The 18,831-nt window shown below is 42.9% G+C and overlaps 1 protein-coding gene across 1 annotated transcript in view; it reads left to right on the forward strand.

Annotated features, from left to right (window-relative positions):
* Positions 1 to 18,831, forward strand: part of LOC124117377 (F-box DNA helicase 1-like) — a 40,603-nt gene that overhangs the window by 12,499 nt on the left and 9,273 nt on the right. Inside the window, exons 9-17 of the mRNA XM_048401548.1 lie at positions 5,642 to 5,731; positions 7,350 to 7,572; positions 8,594 to 8,759; positions 9,026 to 9,162; positions 10,837 to 10,936; positions 12,126 to 12,250; positions 13,512 to 13,587; positions 16,062 to 16,250; positions 18,324 to 18,440. Of these exons, the coding sequence (XP_048257505.1) occupies positions 5,642 to 5,731; positions 7,350 to 7,572; positions 8,594 to 8,759; positions 9,026 to 9,162; positions 10,837 to 10,936; positions 12,126 to 12,250; positions 13,512 to 13,587; positions 16,062 to 16,250; positions 18,324 to 18,440 (1,223 nt within the window). The remainder of the gene's footprint in view (positions 1 to 5,641; positions 5,732 to 7,349; positions 7,573 to 8,593; positions 8,760 to 9,025; positions 9,163 to 10,836; positions 10,937 to 12,125; positions 12,251 to 13,511; positions 13,588 to 16,061; positions 16,251 to 18,323; positions 18,441 to 18,831) is intronic.

Below are 18,831 nucleotides of genomic sequence, written 5' to 3' on the forward strand. Positions count from 1 at the left end.
AAGGCAGCTGGTCGAGGCCAACAGCTTTTTCGCGGGGCTGGGAACAATGGGTTCCCATTAGCGCCCGAAGAGCCCCGGGTGAACCCACAGTCGCAAGTTATCGGGAAAACTCATCCGCTCCTCCACTTTTCCGGGATAAAGCACACTCCGGTGCCTGCTACCCGAGAGAAGGCGGAATTCCTCCGTGCCGAGGTTGACGCACTTCTTATGAAAGCTGCGATCGAACCGGGTCCCGAGGAACAGGAAAGCGAGGGCTTCTGCTCGAATTGTTTCCTAGTCACCAAACAGTGATCTCAACTGTCGAGACAGGAGAATGGCTAACGTCAATAGACTTAAAATACGCCTATCTCCACATACCAATACACCCCGAGTTCAAGAAATACCTGAGGTTTTCTTTCGACGGGAGGTGTTATCAGTTCAGGGTTCTACCATTCGGGATCTCCACGGCCCCGAGGGTGTTCACCAAGCTGATGTTGATTCCCGCCCAAGTGGCCAGGCCAAAAGGTCGGTTCTGCCGTCCGTACCTCGACGACTGGTTACTAAGAGCTCTATTGCAATCCCTGAGTCAGATAGCTACACAACAAGTGATAGATATTCTGATCACTCTAGGGTGGATGGTCAATCTCAAGAAGTCAGATCTGAGCCCCACTCAGAATCTAGTCTTCCTAGTGGCTAATTTCAACACGGTGAGAGGACGTGTATCTCTGTCACAAGATATCAAGTCCCTTAAGCGCAAGTCACACTGCTCGTACATGGCTCCAGTTACTGGACAACATGGCGGCGACAGTGGATTTGGTCTGGCGGGCGCGCTTGAGAATGAGTCCCATTCAACAAGCACTCCGTCGACTTTGGGCGAACTCGGAAGATCTCGAGACTGTGCTCGAGACTCCGTAGTGGCTCATTACACACCTCCAGTGGTGGACCGAGGTCGGGAATCACTCCCGTTCCGTCTCTCACAGTTCAAACAGACGCGTCACTCTCCGGCTGGGGAGGCGTTCTGAATGATCACACTGCCTCGGGACTATGGTCCCAGCAGGAGATCAAACTGCATATCAATGTGCTAGAACTGAGAGCGGTCAGGTTGGTGTTCCAACGCTTCCCGGATCTGCTTCGTGGCCAAGTGGTTCGTCTAGAGATGGACAACCAAACGGCGATGACTTACATCCGGAAGCAGGGGGGAACGGGGTCTCCGTCGCTTCGACGAAAGACGTGGCAGTTCCTACTATAGTGCGACTCTCACGATATCAGGGTGCTACCTGTTTATCTCCCGGGGGTGGACAACGTCCGTGCGGACGCTCTGTCTTGCCGGATCCTCGCTCCTCACGAGTGGAGGCTCGACCCGGGGATATTCGGGATTTTCTCCCTGTTATACAGGTCGTTACAGGTGGATCTGTTTGCGTCTGGGTTAAATAACCAGACACCAACGTTCTGCTCCCGAGTCCACGACCCGAGGTCGGTGGCACCGGACGCCTTTCAGCTAGATTGGACGGACAGTTCTGTGGGCATTCTCCCCAGTACCTCTGATTTCCAAGGTCCTGTCTCAGCTAGGCACTCAGCCAGGCACTCAGCCTGCGCGACTAATTGTGCTCCTGGCACCTCTTTAGTCGGCGCAGAGTGGGTTTCCAGTAATACTCAGGTTTCTGGCTCAGCCTCCTGTTATATTACCTTTACGACCGGACCTCCTATCCCAGAACGGGGCCCTCCACCCGAATCTCAGGATTCAATGGGTGGCTTGGCCACTGTCAGGAATCGCCTCCAGAAGAGCGGTATTCCTGCACGAGTTGCAGACACAATACTGGCTTCGCGGAGGGATTCGACAAACGTTCAGTACGATAGATAGGCCTGCTATGCGCCCTGGTGTGTCGATAGAGGGATTGCAGATCTTTTTCTGCAGATCTCGTATCCGTGCTTGAGTTTCTCCAGTCGCGACTAGATGACGGCCTGGCCGCATCAACAGTCCGAGGGTACTCTACAGCTATCGCAGCTTTTCACGTCCCTGTCGACGGGGCACTTCTGGGTGCACACCCATTAGTGCAGCGCTTTTTAGCAGGTGTGGACAGGATCCGACCGCCAGTCCGGCGGATCAGTCCCCCTTGGGACTTGTCAAACATTCTCGATTGGCTGTCCGGTCCTTCCTTTCGGGATCTGTCGTCTCTCTCTCTTCAGCTGTTGAGCTGGGAGACGGCGTTCCTTGTGGTGGTAACGTCCGGCAGACGGGAAGGTGACATTCGTGTTATGTCAGCCGATCCCAAAATAACTGTCTTCCATGGGGTCGATAAATATCACCGGGACAGTCAGTTTTCGTCTACCGGACTATTACCGTCCTAGGGTCGCACACGATTCCACGTGAACGGCTCCTATTGAGCTACCTGCTCTTTCACAGCCTTCCTCGTCGGGGACCAATGCAAGACATGCTCATGTCTTGGATGTCCGCATGACTCTCAAGGCCTATATCAGCAGAAATATGGGTGTCCGTAAGGATAACCAACTATTTTGCTGTTACTGCGGTAGGAAGGTTGGCTCACCTGCGAGTAAACAATCTATCTCGAGGTGGATAGTTTCAAACATTTGTACAGCGTATACGCTTACAGGCAGGGACCCCCCTACCAGGTTGAAGGCTCATTAGGTTAGAGCAGTGGCTGCGTCAAAAGCGTACGCCGCGGCTCTGCCCATTGAGCAGATCTGCTCCGCGGCTATTTGGAGCCAGCCGAGCACGATTCATCAAACCTTACCAACTCGACAAACACTCAAGCGAGCGTACTCGGTTTGGTCAGTCAGTTCTCCGAACTGGGCAAAGTTCTAATCTCTAGCTGATTGAGCAATCGAGATTTTAGACAGTCTTCCGGTTATACTGCTCAGTAATGGTCCGGATTTTATCTTCTGCGGTCGATAAATATCAGTCCTTACTACTCGATAATACTCGTATTTTGCGCACGCACTCCTTCGATCCTCGGGGACCCTCTGGCCTAGCTCAGCGCTGGTTATGGTCTCTCGTGATCTACGCCCTTATATCACTTGTTCAAAAAAAGTGTGGGGGGTGGGAGGTGTTTCGAGTTCTCAACTTATGACAAGCCGCAAAAACAGGCTTTATCATAATATATGGTCGACCACGCCCTGTCTTTAGCCCCCGCCTTTCGACGGTGGTGCCTCACGATAAGGTTGGTTCCATTTATTGAACTCAATATTTTATTCTGTTGAATAATCAAATACGATGTATTTATTTACGCCTGTTGCTGACAGATGCCACTTCCTAGATTATCTTTGGGAGTCTGTCTTGATGCAATAAGTGCCCCAAGGAGGATTTAATCAGAAAGAGAATTTTACAAACCTGTAGAGGTTATGAATTCTCTGATGAAATCCTCCTTGGGGCACGGCCACCCACCTCCCCACATTCCGTCAGCATTTGACATATGGAAAGTGATTTGGGTGAGAGTTGCTCCCCCAGGCGTGAGGCGCCGTTGGGGGTGAGGGCCCGTAAGGGTGGTCGTATATCATACAAAAACGAAGTTTTTTGTGTGGTAACATTTTTTATTAAGGAAAATGGTTACAACTATGTCATATAGATTTTCTTGAGCAAGGAAAATGCAATAAGTGCCCCAAGGAGGATTTCATCAGAGAATTCATAACCTCTACAGGTTTGTAAAAATTTTTGCACCAGCTGAGTAGTTGGGAAAATGTTTCTGTGCTCTCGTTTTTGATGAACAGGATTTAGTGAAAATAGACACATTGTTTCGGCATACTTAGAAACCAATCCTAAAAGATCCCAGACTGGTCGCACCTTCATCTTCACATAAAGCACTTCACAAGAAGAGGAACCAGAGAAGCTAAGGCAGTCTCCTTTGCCCTTCGCATATCTACGAGGAATTTATATAAAGATGAGGGGAAGAGTTGACAAGTTTTTGAGATCTAAGGGATTTTTCGTCATCTGAAGCCACTTCACCACCAGTAGCAGAGTTCATATGCCACATGAGAAGCACAAGAAACCTTGAAGGTTCAACACTGGGCTCATATCTAGCAGCTAGCAGCTCCGTCCTCACCATGTGCAAGGGAATCAACTTAACAAAGTTCCAGAATTGATAGCACTGTTCAGATCTTACAGACTTGAAGGTCAACAGAAGAAATTCAGAGCCCAGCATGGGTCCTGAATATACTACCAGTGATGCCTATGAACCTTTAGAACAAGCTGACTTCGAACCTCTGATGCAGAGAACATTGTTTCTCCTGGCACTAGCCAAGGCTGCCTGAATACCAGAGATTCATGAGATTGGCTTCAATCGTACCAGATTTGACAATGGCGTTCACGCATCTTTGTCTAAGATGGGATTTTGTCGCCAAGAATCAGCTGCCAGGACAACTAGACGGACAATTCCACATCCTTTCTTTGATCAGAGGATACAGAAGATTTGTTGTTATGCCCAGTCAGGGCACTACGCATCTGCCTCAGAGGACAAGCTCCAGAAGACAAAGCTTAAGAAGACTGTTAATTTCTTTATATAGGAATATTTCAGCAGTCTCCCAAACAACCATCTCTTTCTGGATGAGAGCAGTAATTATTAGAGCCTGCAAGGCAGCACGACTGGATCCACCATCATGAGAAGTCAGAGCTATGGCATCTACCCGGGCGCTTCATGGGAACTACTCAATTCTGACGAATATTGAAGGTTGTTTCTGGAGATCGGACACTGTCTATGCTAATCACTATCTCAGAGATTTCTCCACACAATGGTTGCTGGAATTCGCCAATTTGGACCGTAAGTAGTTGCACGACAACTGACAGTGCCTACTACAAGACAGACCTTCCTACAAGTATTCGCCCACTATCAAGCAGCCGGCTGACGTCAGGTTACTGTCCCATAACCAATGACCAAGAGTCCATTTTCACCTGTTTTATTACGTAATTCAGAGCATGAGTGAAACACAATTGTTTCTGACCCGTCTTAATACTATAATCATTTAAAGTAAACAGGAAAAACATTTCCTCAGAGCACTTTACTAAGTCCACAAAGTCTATAAAATTCTTCACTCTTTCACAAGAAGGAGGTGGTACTCTGCATGGATATAAAGAAGAATTAAGAAGAATATCACATTCCTAAGGGGTTATTTGAACAGATCATGATCCGAATAGCACACACAGTTGGAGCCCACCACCTACTATGGGATTCAAGCAATTAGTATGAGTCAAGATAAGGTCAAATATGTATTTTTTAGTGTAAATACTTATCCTGACTCATACGCTATAGCACCCACCCAGCTGTCCAGATGTGAAATGAGAGAGTGATGAGTATTCGAGCCTGGTTACATGGTTCCAGTGCACCTGCACGGCTCAGGGGTGCGTTTGGGTCAGCTGTTCAGATAGTTTCCACAATCTTTCGGAAATAACATGAGATAAGCAATAAGTATGAGTCAGGATAATTATAAATAATATTTTTACTGTAAAACATACATATTTGTATAAGTAATTTATGATCATAATTATCGCTGATAAAAGATAAACCTTTGAAGAAAATATCATGGGAAGTCTTCTGAATAGCATATGCATAAGGACTTTAACCAGGTGTAGAATTTGTTCATTTTGAAGTATTGATATTTTCCTGGTGCATTCACAGTTGTGTGTATACCTTAGCAATGATGTATGTTTCAGGTCAGTTCGGGAACATGCAGAGAAGACGTTTCCTCGCAATGTCACTTGCAAAACAGGCCATGCTTTGGCCTTTGCCTCTGTAGGACGCAGGTAGGCCTCATGTTGGCACATTTATCTTGTGACTGAGTGTGGACCCAGATCAAATATGTAATACAAGTGTTGACCCAGATCCTAACATGAGTCATGAAATTGATACAAGTGTTGACCCAGATCCTAACATGAGTCATGAAATTGATACAAGTGTTGACCCAGATCCTAACATGAGTCATGAAATTGATACAAGTGTTGACCCAGATCCTAACATGAGTCATGAAATTGATACAAGTGTTGTCCCAGAGCCTTACATGAGTCATGAAATTGATACAAGTGTTGACCCAGATCCTAACATGAGTCATGAAATTGATACAAGTGTTGTCCCAGAGCCTTACATGAGTCATGAAATTGATACAAGTATTGACCCAGGGCCTAACATGAGTCATGAAATTGTTACAAGCGTTGACCCAGAGCCTAACATGAGTCATGAAATTAGTACAAGTGTTTTCCCAGAGCCTAACATGAGTCATGAAATTGATACAAGTGTTGTCCCAGAGCCTGACATGAGTCATGAAATTGATACAAGTGTTGTCCTAGAGCCTAACATGAGTCATGAAATTAATACAAGTGTTGTCCCAGAGCCTTACATGAGTCATGAAATTGATACAAGTGTTGTCCCAGAGCCTGACATGAGTCATGAAATTGATACAAGTGTTGACCCAGAGCCTAACATGAGTCATGAAATTAATACAAGTGTTGACCAAAGCCTAACCTGCAATAAAATTGATTTCACCCCTGACAGACAAACAAAGGCAATCGTTGGGTGGTTTAAAAGATGGAATAGAAATATTTGCCTCAACAAGGACAGGCAGCGGTAAATCACGAAATTGATACAAGTGTTGTCCCAGAGCCTAACATGTGTCATGAAATTAATACAAGTGTTGCCCCAGAGCCTTACATGAGTCATGAAATTGATACAAGTGTTGTCCCAGAGCCTGACATGAGTCATGAAATTGATACAAGTGTTGACCCAGAGCCTAACATGAGTCATGAAATTAATACAAGTGTTGACCAAAGCCTAACCTGCAATAAAATTGATTTCACCCCTGACAGACAAACAAAGGCAATCGTTGGGGGGTTTAAAAGATGGAATAGAAATATTTGCGTCAACAAGGACAGGCAGCGGTAAATCACTTTCGTACAAATCTGTACCAGTCGTGTTTAATGACTGTTGTCACCAGTCATCATCGTACTGCTTAAAAGCACAGTACTAGGGCGAATTGATTTAAAACTTGGAAAGACTTGTCTTCACTTAATTGTTGAAGTAACTTCAGTGCCAATTCGACAAGCTATATGGCAGCGGCCATGTTTTAGGAGCCCAAATATTGATTTTATGAAACGTTCTCTGATTCGACTGTCAATATGTGCTATAGACCAATCATATTTAGCACAAGAAAGTGGGCTTGATGTGGCAAGGGTGGAAGCTAGACTTTGATAAATAGGCTAGTGGATGCTCTTGCCTCGAGAAGATAGTTACAGCTTATCACATGATGATTCCATAAAGCCCAAATTTGCTGATGCAAGTGCTCAGGCTTTTTTTCCTTGGGGACGTTAGTTGAGATGTCCGAAAAGATTCTATGAACATTTCCTATATTACATTATGTATTCTTGGCAGATATGCTGCACGGAAGAAGCTGAGAAATCTAAAGGTGTATGAGATATCCCAGATCCTTCCCTCCAGAAAGGGAGACAACTTGTTTGTAAGGGCAAAGTTTGTGATGGAGACCATCAACAACTTCTGCAGCTCTGACAATGACAACATCACAAGTGCCCACGTTCCTGACACTAGGACTGATGATAATGGCGGTGTCGTGTCCATAGACCATGCAGCCAAGATGGTTAGTTGGATTATCTTAGTTACCATGGTTACTATACATGTATTGTACCTGTTCGCCCCTTTCAGTTCCGGGGCGGTCGGGTAGCCTAGTGGTTAAAGCGTTCGCTCGTCATGCCGAAGACCCAGGTTCGATTCCCGACATGGGTACAATGTGTGTGAAGCCCATTTCTGGTGTTCCCCGCCGTGATATTGCTGGAATATTGCTAAAAGCGGCGTAAAACCATACTCACTCACCCTTTCAGTTCCAGAAGTCAGCTTTCTACTGACTGCATTTGCTTTATTACGCACTCAGATCCAATAAGCGCCCCTAACCAACTTCTAGATCTAGATCAAACAGCACCTAGCCTTTTCGTAAGGAACCAGTTCAAAGTTTGAAGTCGGATAGCAAATTTAATTCCTTGCGTTTTGAGGCATACACCTCATTTGTATTTTTTTTATGATGAAATCAGCCATTCCATATTACGAACTGCACAAGATAGACTTACCAATATTGGCGGCGATGATAGAACCCTACCTTGTGGAAGACTGGATGTAATTATGACAAGTCCTAACAGCATATGAATGAAAATAGACTTGGTTTAGCTTAGCTACTATATTAAATAGGGATAAATCAGGTAAATTGACTTTATCTGATGAAATAATGATTTTATCCGACATCAAACTTTTGAACTGGTCCTTTACTCGCCATAAGTTGACATTATTTTTCGTGTAAAATGTTTTTTGTGTTTCCAAGAGCAAAAACATTACTACTATATAGCTAGCATGTTGTCACCGGAAATAGCATGTCAAAAATTGTAGTGAGGTACACCAGGGACGTGAGGGCCTGTTTCAGTTGTTTATATTCCTTGATGATGTTATCTGGGGTTTAGTGTTTATATTGCATTTCAATAGTATTTTTAGCTCATCTTGACATGGTCAATGTTTAACTTGTAGGGGTTTCCAATGTGAAAATAATAGAAATAGGGATATGAAATATTCTGTGTGCCCGTCACTGGTTTCTCATGTATACAGTGACATTGCAGAGATTTGCAGAGGATGCAGAGTACCTGTGGAAGAGGATGAAGGACTATGACAATACTCGAGCGGGGATGACACATGATGGGTATCTCAAGATGTATCAGCTGTATCGACCCAAACTCACTCAGTATGACATGATTCTCATCGACGAGGCTCAGGATTTGACACCAGGTACTTTCTCCCGCACAAGTATCATAGCTCATGTTTTCCTAACAAAGTAGCTTCTTTATTGTTTACAGTTAGATGAGTGGGCCGATTAGTATCAGTGAAATACTGTTCAATGCAGTTTTAAACCAAAATCACTGATTTAGATGTAGCTTTAGAGATAATATAATTGATACTATTTTGTGGAAAGATGTTTTTCTCAAATAGGTTTCAGTGTTGTCTCCTAATTCTTAGAATGAGATGATGTTTCACCTCTGTTGCCATGGTTACAGCTGTCATTAGCATCCTGATGAATCAAGAACAGGCTAAGATCCTGGTGGGAGACCCACATCAGCAGATCTACTCCTTCCGTGGCGCCGTCAATGCCATGCAGCTGATAACTGCATCTCACACGTTCTACCTTACTCAGGTAAATCAGCTGATAACTGCATCTCACACATTCTACCTTACTCAGATTAATCAGCTGATAACTGCATCTCACACATTCTACCTTTCTCAGATTAATCAGCTGATAACTGCATCTCACACATTCTACCTTACTCAGGTAGATAAGCTGATAACTGCATCTCACACATTCTACCTTACTCAGGTAAATCAGCTGATATCTGCATCTCACACATTCTACCTTACTCAGGTTAATCAGCTGATAACTGCATCTCACATATTCTACATTACTCAGGTAGATCAGCTGATAAGTGCATCTCACACATTCTACCTTACTCAGATTAATCAGCTGATAAGTGCATCTCACACATTCTACCTTACTCAGGTAGATCAGCTGATAAGTGCATCTCACACATTCTACCTTACTGAGGTAAATCAGCTGATAACTGCATCTCACACATTCTACCTTACTGAGGTAAATCAGCTGATAAGTGCATCTCACACATTCTACCTTACTCAGGTAAATCAGCTGATAAGTGCATCTCACACATTCTACCTTACTCAGGTAAATCAGCTGATAATTGCATCTCACACATTCTACCTTACTCAGGTAAATCAGCTGATAAGTGCATCTCACACATTCTACCTTACTCAGATTAATCAGCTGATAACTGCATCTCACACATTCTACCTTACTCAGGTAGATCAGCTGATAAGTGCATCTCACACATTCTACCTTACTCAGGTAAATCAGCTGATAACTGCATCTCACACATTCTACCTTACTCAGGTTAATCAGCTGATAACTGCATCTCACACATTCTACCTTATTCAGGTAGATCAGCTGATAACTGCATCTCACACATTCTACCTTACTCAGGTAAATCAGCTGATAACTGCATCTCACACATTCTACCTTACTCAGGTAAATCAGCTGATAAGTGCATCTCACACATTCTACCTTACTCAGATTAATCAGCTGATAATTGCATCTCACACATTCTACCTTTCTCAGATTAATCAGCTGATAACTGCATCTCACACATTCTACCTTACTCAGGTAGATCAGCTGATAACTGCATCTCACACATTCTACCTTACTCAGGTAAATCAGCTGATAACTGCATCTCACACATTCTACCTTACTCAGGTAAATCAGCTGATAAGTGCATCTCACACATTCTACCTTACTCAGGTAAATCAGCTGATAATTGCATCTCACACATTCTACCTTACTCAGGTAAATCAGCTGATAAGTGCATCTCACACATTCTACCTTACTCAGGTAAATCAGCTGATAACTGCATCTCACACATTCTAGGTAGATCCAGCATAAATCAAGGTGCAGTCATTTACTGCAACATCGTCAAGTTTCTCCAATTTCTTGGTTGTCAGTGACTTTCTCTGTAGCAGCATTTGCTGGAATATTGATAAAAACAGCAAATAAAACCTACTCCTCTCTACACAGACACCACTGGTAACAGTGGTATTTAGCTATATTTGCCCTAGTGTGGAGTTGGTTTGGAATGTTCAAAAGTAAAGCCTTAGCTTGCAAACTACGAACTTAGCACAACAGAACTGCCATGTTGAATTTCAGATGTGACTTTAACATGAATTCCAGTTCCTGTGTTCTGCAATACCATGCATTATGATTTAACTGATGTTTAGTCCAACTAAGTGAATGTATGTGTGTGTTTAGTCTTTCAGATTTGGTCCTGAGATCGCCCAGGTTGCCGCCAGCTGCCTCGAGGTGTTCAAGCAAGTCCGCCATAAGACCATCGTGGGCCACGGCGTTCCAGGTACTCTTCTGCTGTTCATTGTTACGAGTTAATCACGAGATGGAATCGAAAGACAACCTCCCAATCATTTACTGGTAACCTAGGATAAGTTCAGTTGTGACCTGACAGTTAACCCCGTAAGACTATGTATGAGGTCCGCCCACTGGCCCGTACCATTGTGATGAAAGGGGTAGCGGATGGTTCGCGACATTAGTGCGATGGATATACGTGTCCTTTCTCGGCTAACAACAAGTTCTAGTAGTATGTTCAGTAGCACATAATAGTACTTGCTGATGTGAGGTACCTGATGACTATGAAAAATCTACCTTTTGACAATGCTTGAGATTTATTTGTTCACTCTTTCTCCATGTAATTTATGACATTATAGGTAATTGTCAAGCCTGACCATGTTGACAGTGTATTAATCGGCCATGCTTACCTCGTTTTGACATGCTCATTTGTTCATAATTAACTTCTATCAAACGCTTTTTAGAGAATTCTGATATATCGACTTGTCACACTGACCTCTTAATAGCCTTGATAAGCAACACGTGTGTCCATGGGAGTGTCATCATGACTCTCTACTTGTAACAAACCAAATATGTTTGCCCAAATTCTGTGCTCCGCCCACTTGTCACAAAAGCGTTTATTGAGTTGCCTGGGTTACCAGTAATACATACAGAGAGAATCGGTGACACAACAGAATGTTTGAACTAAACAGTTGTAACTTTTTGATAGGCATTTAGAACTTGGAGTACTAAGTAAGGATAAGAATTTATGGATGAACAACTTCTTTATTACAATTTATGGATGAACAACCTTTTTATTACAATTTAAGAGCGACGTTTCGGGGTAGGTTCTAACACTGTTATCAAGCTTGATAATGGTGTTAGAACCTACACCGAAACGTCGCTCTTAAATTGTAATAAAGAAGTTGTTCATCCATAAATTCTTATCCTTACTTAGACAGTTGTATTCAGACTAAGGATATCAATGCAATCAAGAGCAGTAAACTCTGAATGGATACCTGTCTTCCCCAGTGCCTTTGTTCGAGCTGTTTCCCTCTGTGCTGCAGATATTGGACATAATAAGCAGTTACACACATGACAAGCTCAGCATACAATAACAATATTCAGTTTCCTGTAAGCTTTTGAAGGGGAGAGACAGCTGTAACCATGGTAACCTGTTTAACCTGACTCTTGTCCTGCAGGTCACATCGGAGGGGAGAAGGTGGGCCAGAGAGCGATCATCTCCCGACTCAACTTCACCGTGTTCAGTGAAGCGGTCAAGAAGTGCTGCTACTCACAAGAGGAGTACAAGGTGGCGTTCGTTGGGGTGAGCACCACAGCATTGTCTTGTACACATTCCCACCTGTCTGATATATTTCTTGGTGTACGGATACACCGCTCTTTCTAAAACCAAATGTTAAAAAACATTATTTTTTTTAATTACTAAAAAAAATTATTTTATGTTTTAAAATCTTGTTCCTTGTTGAGTGTAGAGCAAAGGGAAGTCACTCTGATATTTCTCACTGGGACCCTTCTCTTATACCATCAAATCTTGTCAGCACAAAGCACAATGGTGACCAGTTTAATCATCGCATATGCTTCCTACATGAATATTGTTATATTGTTATTTGTGCACAGCACAAGCTGTGTGCCAGGGATATTATAAAATGTTCTTGAAAAATTGAGTTGTTTTACTCCAGAATATGTTTCTTATGCCTTTTTGACTTTTTAGGACAAAAGTTAAGTAAATAAATCCGAGAGGTTTTATGTTTTTGTTCAATTTGCCTGCCTCACTTTTGAAATGAGTTTGAAATCCATAAACCAACACATAAAACAATGTCGCCTTAGGGGATACCTCAACTTCCTCTTCCTCTTCATTATCTTTGTTGGCCACGATCTCAGGGAAGTGCAAGACTCTTCAAGGCCAATTCATTAGCTAGATCTATGTTTTCTGACATTTGCTGCAGAATCGGGGTTGAATAGGCTATAAAGATAATAGTCTTGGTACCCAGGCGCTGCCCACATCATTATGAAGTCCACCTCACATTTTGCTTTTATTTCCATTTAAAAAGAAATAAAAAAATCTTTAAATATTCCGTGTCTCAAGGCATCGAAATGCTATAAAACTTAAGAACTACATAATTTGTCTGAAATTGTTACAATTACAAAATTTGGTTACATACTAGCTTGAACACACACACCCAAAAAACAAAACAAAAAACCAAAAAAAAAAACAACAACAAACAAACAAAACAACAAAAAACACTGCCCACACTATATTTTCAAAAGCCATTGCCTGAGACCCAAGTCTTTTAGATTTTTAAGCCATATCGACCTCTGGGCATTCCTGATAAATCCCTGAGTGGTTATCACTGACTTCCAACAAGCATGATATGGCTGTTATCACTGACTACTCATACCTATGGCCTGGATCGGATTGCGGACTACTATTTATTCATGTTTATAATTGCCAATATTGCATTTAGGCCCCACTTGCCACAATTGGCCAATAAACACATCTCATCATGTTCATTGAATGGTAATTGTTTTGTCTTTGGCTGCAATAATGTCAGTGCTATGTTCTCCAGGGCACAGACAACTTCGGGTTTCCCATGATCATGGATATCTACATCCTGATGATGACTCCAGAAGACAGGAAGAAAGGTAGTCACTAACACTCTCAGGCATTATAACCAGGGTGGCATTATAACCAGGGGCATTATAACCAAGGTGGCATTATAACCAGGGTGGCATTATAACCAGGGTAGCTTTATAACCAGGGTAGCTTAATAACCAGGGTGGCATTATAACCAGGGGGCCGCCTCCGTGGTCTTGTGGTAGAGCGTCCGCCCGGAGAGCGGAAGGTCCGGGGTTCGATCCCCGGCCGCGTCATACCAAAAGACGTTAAAAGATGGTACTTGTTGTTACCCTGTCTGGCGCTCGACATTAAGGGGCTAAAACAAGGACTGAGTCAGTATACTGTGTCTGAGTGGGGTATTCCTGTTAAACTGCGGCATGGTATCTCAGTGAGCTAGCACTATAAATCGGCATCAGTCCGGACTAGTACAAGCAGCCACACACACACACACGTGCATGCAAGTCGCTATATAAGTGCAATAATCTTGGACGCGACGTTAAACCCAATTTCACCCCACCTTATAACCAGGGGCATTATAACCAGGGTGTCATTATAACCAGGAAAGCTTTATTACCAGGGTGGCATTATAACCAGGATGGCATAATAACCAGGGTGTCATTACAACCATGGGCATTATAACCAGGGTGGCATTATAACTAGGGGCATTATAACCAGGGGCATTATAACCAGGGTGGCATTATAACCAGGGGCATTATAACCAGGGTGACATTATAACCAGGTTGACTATATAACAAGGGGCATTATAACCAGGGTGCCATTATAACCAGGGGCATTATAACCAGGGGCATTATAACCAGGGTGTCATTATAACCAGGGTGTCATTATAACAAGGGTGGCATTATAACCAGGGGCATTATAACCAGGGGCATTATAACCAGGGGCATTATGACCAGGGTGGCATTATATCCAGGGGCATTATAACCAGGGTAGCATTATAACCAGGGTGGCATTATAACTAGGGGCATTATAACCAGGGGCGTTATAACCAGGGTGGCATTATAACCAGGGGCATTATAACCAGGGTGGCATTATAACCAGGGGCATTATAACCAGGGTGACATTATAACCAGGTTGACTATATAACCAGGGGCATTATAACCAGGGTGGCATTATAACCAGGGGCATTATAACCAGGGTGGCATTATAACCAGGGGCATTATAACCAGGGTGGCATTATAACCAGGGGCATTATGACCAGGGTTGCATTTTAACCAGGGGCATTATAACCAGGGTGGCATTATAACCAGGGTGGCATTATAACCAGGGGCATTATAACCGAGTAGCATTATGACCAGGGGCATTATGACCAGGGTGGCATTATAACCAGGGGCATTATAACCAGGGTGGCATTATAACCAGGGGCATTATAACCAGGGGCATTATAACCAGGGTGTCATTATAACCAGGGGCATTATAACCAGGGTGGCATAACCAGGGGCATTATAACCAGGGGCATTATAACCAGGGTGGCATTATAACCAGGGTAGCATTTTAACCAGGGTGGCATAACCAGGGTGGCATTATAACCAGGGTGGCATTATAACCAGGGGGCATTATAACAAGGGGGCATTATAACCAGGGTGGCATTATAACCAGGGTGGCATTATAACCAGGGTAGCATTATAACCAGGGTGGCATTATAACCAGGGTGGCATTATAACCAGGGACATTATAACAAGGGGGGGCATTATAACCAGGTTGACTTTATTACCAGGGGCATTATAAACAGTGTAGCATTATAACCAGGGGGGCATTATAACCAGGGGGGCATTATAACCAGGGGCATTATAACCAGGGGCATTATAACCACGGTATCATTATAACAAGGAGGGACTGTATTTTATTGCTTTTGAAATTGGTTATCATTCAAGTAAGCAAAATCAGCAACCAAATTGTGCCATGGGCATGTTATGGTGAATGGAATGTGACACATTATAAATTTACTTATCATTATTATGAAATATTATTAATAAGTTGGTCCCTACTGCTTGGAACTTGGAGTAGACAAGGAAACCTTGCTCGACACCATGATTTGGTAGTCAGGCAATGTTTAATTCAAGCAATTGCACTGGGATTGTACCATCTGGATTCGTAAAGTTTCACTGTTGTTTCATGGGTAATTTTCCCTCAACAAGACCCGTGAAGATCCGGGGTAGAATAGGTCTTCAGCAACCCATGCTTGCCGATAAAGGCGACTATGCTTGTCATAAAATACCACTAACGGGATCGGGTGGCCAGACTCGCTGACTTGGTTGATGCATGTCATCGATCCCAAGTGCATGGATCGATGCTCATGATATTAATCACAGGATTGTCTGGTCCAGACTCGATTATTTACAGACCGTGTCCGTATAGCTGGAATATTGCTGAGTGCGTCGTTAAACAACAAACCAACCAACTAATCAACCTTCAACAAAGACAGTCTTAGTTTCTGACAAAGTTACATTCCAGTTGAAAGATCCTATATTTTTGTTTTCAGAGAACCGGAAAATAAACAACCTATTTATTAGCAAGTTTTCTGGTATAGCAGACTTGGAGAAGTATGCAACCAAAGTGTCAGATGTGGAGCTGATGGGGAAGATCCGCATCGTGAAGACGTTTCACCACGCCATCCCTATGTGTCTGACGAAGATTTCAGCCAAGTGTGTCCGTGACATCAGACAAGCAGGTACAAGGAGTTTAGTAGTGACAAGTGATACTGCTGTCTGGACATTATTAATTGCAGCAAAGAGAGTTGTATTAACTTGGCTGACAATATCAACATCATTTTAACCTGCAAGTGTCATTTTTCTCATATTATGTTATGTAGCAAGTGTGATGTGATGCTGAGAAACACACTGTGAAAATGTTAACTTAGCGCTGTTGTGATTAATTAAAAGTATATATTTTTAATCGTATTACAATCTCACACAATGCATTTCTTTCTTCTTCTTTTTGTGGAAATGTGCTAAAACAAAGTTTCCAGCTTCGAAAAACTTTTCGCCCGAACACATCCCAGGATAACTATAGTCACCGTCCAAACCAATGGGTGCATGCTCTGTAATCCTGTGTCCCACACGACTGATCACCTGACTACCCTGCAACATCCTTCTTCTTCCTTATCACTGCCTCCGTGGTCCTGTGGTAGAGCGTCCGCCCGAAGAGCAGAAGGTCCGGGGTTCGATCCCCGACCGCGCCATACCAAAAGACGTTAAAAGATGGTGCTTGTTGTTACACTGTCTGGCGCTCGGCATTAAGGGGCTAAAACAAGGACTGGTTGGCTCAGAGTCAGTACACTGTGTCTGAGTGGGGTATTCATGTTAACCTGCGGCATGGTATCTCAGTGAGCTAGCACTATTTATCGGCATCAGTCCGGACTAGTACAAGCAGCCACACAAACACACACACGTACATGCACATTGCTATGTAAGTGCAATAATCTTGGACGAGACGTTAAACCCCATTTCACCTCACCTCACCTTCTTTCTTATCACCACTGAGTGGGCACCTGTATTGAGTACTAGAGAATACATATATTTTGTGAGAGCTTCTTCTGCATTCTTATCAACATCTATGGCATTATACAGCAAAAAGGACGATCGATACTTCACACAGATCAGCGTATATTTTAAACATAGAAAAGTCTCACAACAGAATAAATGAAAGTACCAAAAGGCAAACAATACCCGCTGTTGAAGAAATAACAAGTTTTGCACATTGTTTCACCACTGAATAGTGAACTCAACATCTGATATAACTGGCTTTTGTCACATTTCCTTTGTTGAAAGAAAGAGGAGTATATTTTAATGTGTTAATACTGCTCTTATGAAGGAAAGTACAGTGTACAAATGATGGTTGTTAAATTGTGGAGAGGTAAATGTCTAAGGGGTGAAAAGGGTGAAGAATAGGTTTGATTTGCCGTGGATGTGTGCAGCTGACTTTCACCGTGAACGGAGACTTGCTTGCTTGAGTGCGAGCGGAGGGCCAGGCTCGTTGTGTGATCAATCGTGTAGTTTTGGAAGACATCTCCTCCACATCTCCAGTGACCATATATAATTGATAGAAAGGAATAATGTGCAAACAAGCCTTATTCATGTGCTGCTTTTGATGTTTTTGAAAATGATATTTTTGTATTAACGATGTTACGTACGATCTATCCAGCAAAGTTGTATATACACATGAGACTTGCGTTTTTTGTGCTCTTGCTACATAAAATATTTACTTCTGTAGGAAGTCTATTCAATAATACAGCCTAAATTTCAATAATTCTTGGAAACCACACAACAGTTTATACTGAGAGATTGTATATAAGATCTGTTCTGTTAATTCGAAAAGTTCAAAATGGCTGCCATGACAGCCTTTAGATAAATTAAGTGTGTAATCAGCATGATCAGTTGAAGCTTTTGTGTAAGATTAATATGATAGTCAATATATAGTTACTTACATTTGGTGAGAGACTTAGTGTTATTCATATTTGCTTTCCAGCTAAGGTAGCGTTTGATGAATTGTTAGCACAATTATTACTCTTGTCAGAATTAAAAGTCATTGTGAGGATCCTTCACCTTTTACATGGATATTCACAAGGTATTATTCTATGAATGTGATGAAGGGGATATTGGTGTTAATCATCCCTTGAACATGATGAAGGGGATCCTCAGTTACAGGATCTGGTTATCTTTCAAAGAGTATGTTGATACATCTACACAGTTAACATGTGACAAAGAAATAGACTCTCTCCATGGTCCACCCTGGCGTGTTTCAGATATCATCTTCAGTACTGCACACAAGGCAAAAGGGCTGGAGTTCTCCACAGTCCAGGTGACCGATGACTTCATCAATAACTCAACTCAAGGTGCTAGCATGGACCTCCGAAGCCTCAGTGAGTTCCTTTATCTTAGCTCAAACAGTGACCAATGGATCGCTGAAGTCTCAGTAAGTTCCTTTGTCTAACCCCAAACAGAGACCCATGGATCTCTGAAGTCTCAGTGAGTTCCTTTGTCTTAGCTCAAACAGAGACCCATGGATCTCCGAAGTCTCAGTGAGTTCCTTTATCTTAGCTCAAACAGAGACCCATGGATCTCTGAAGTCTCACCGAGTTCCTTTATCTTAGCTCAAACAGAGACCCATGGACCTCCATCTAAATATTGATGCATGATAAATAATTCTGTTTATAAAAATTAGTACATTTTGTGTTGAACTACAAATTAACTAAGTAACTGATTTTGCTTGAAAAAAGAGTGCACTTGGGCCAAATATAATTTGCAGACGCT

This window comes from Haliotis rufescens, unplaced genomic scaffold (genome assembly GCF_023055435.1).
Source record: "Haliotis rufescens isolate VD_foot unplaced genomic scaffold, xgHalRufe1.0.p SCAF_22, whole genome shotgun sequence".
Lineage (NCBI taxonomy): Eukaryota > Metazoa > Mollusca > Gastropoda > Lepetellida > Haliotidae > Haliotis > Haliotis rufescens.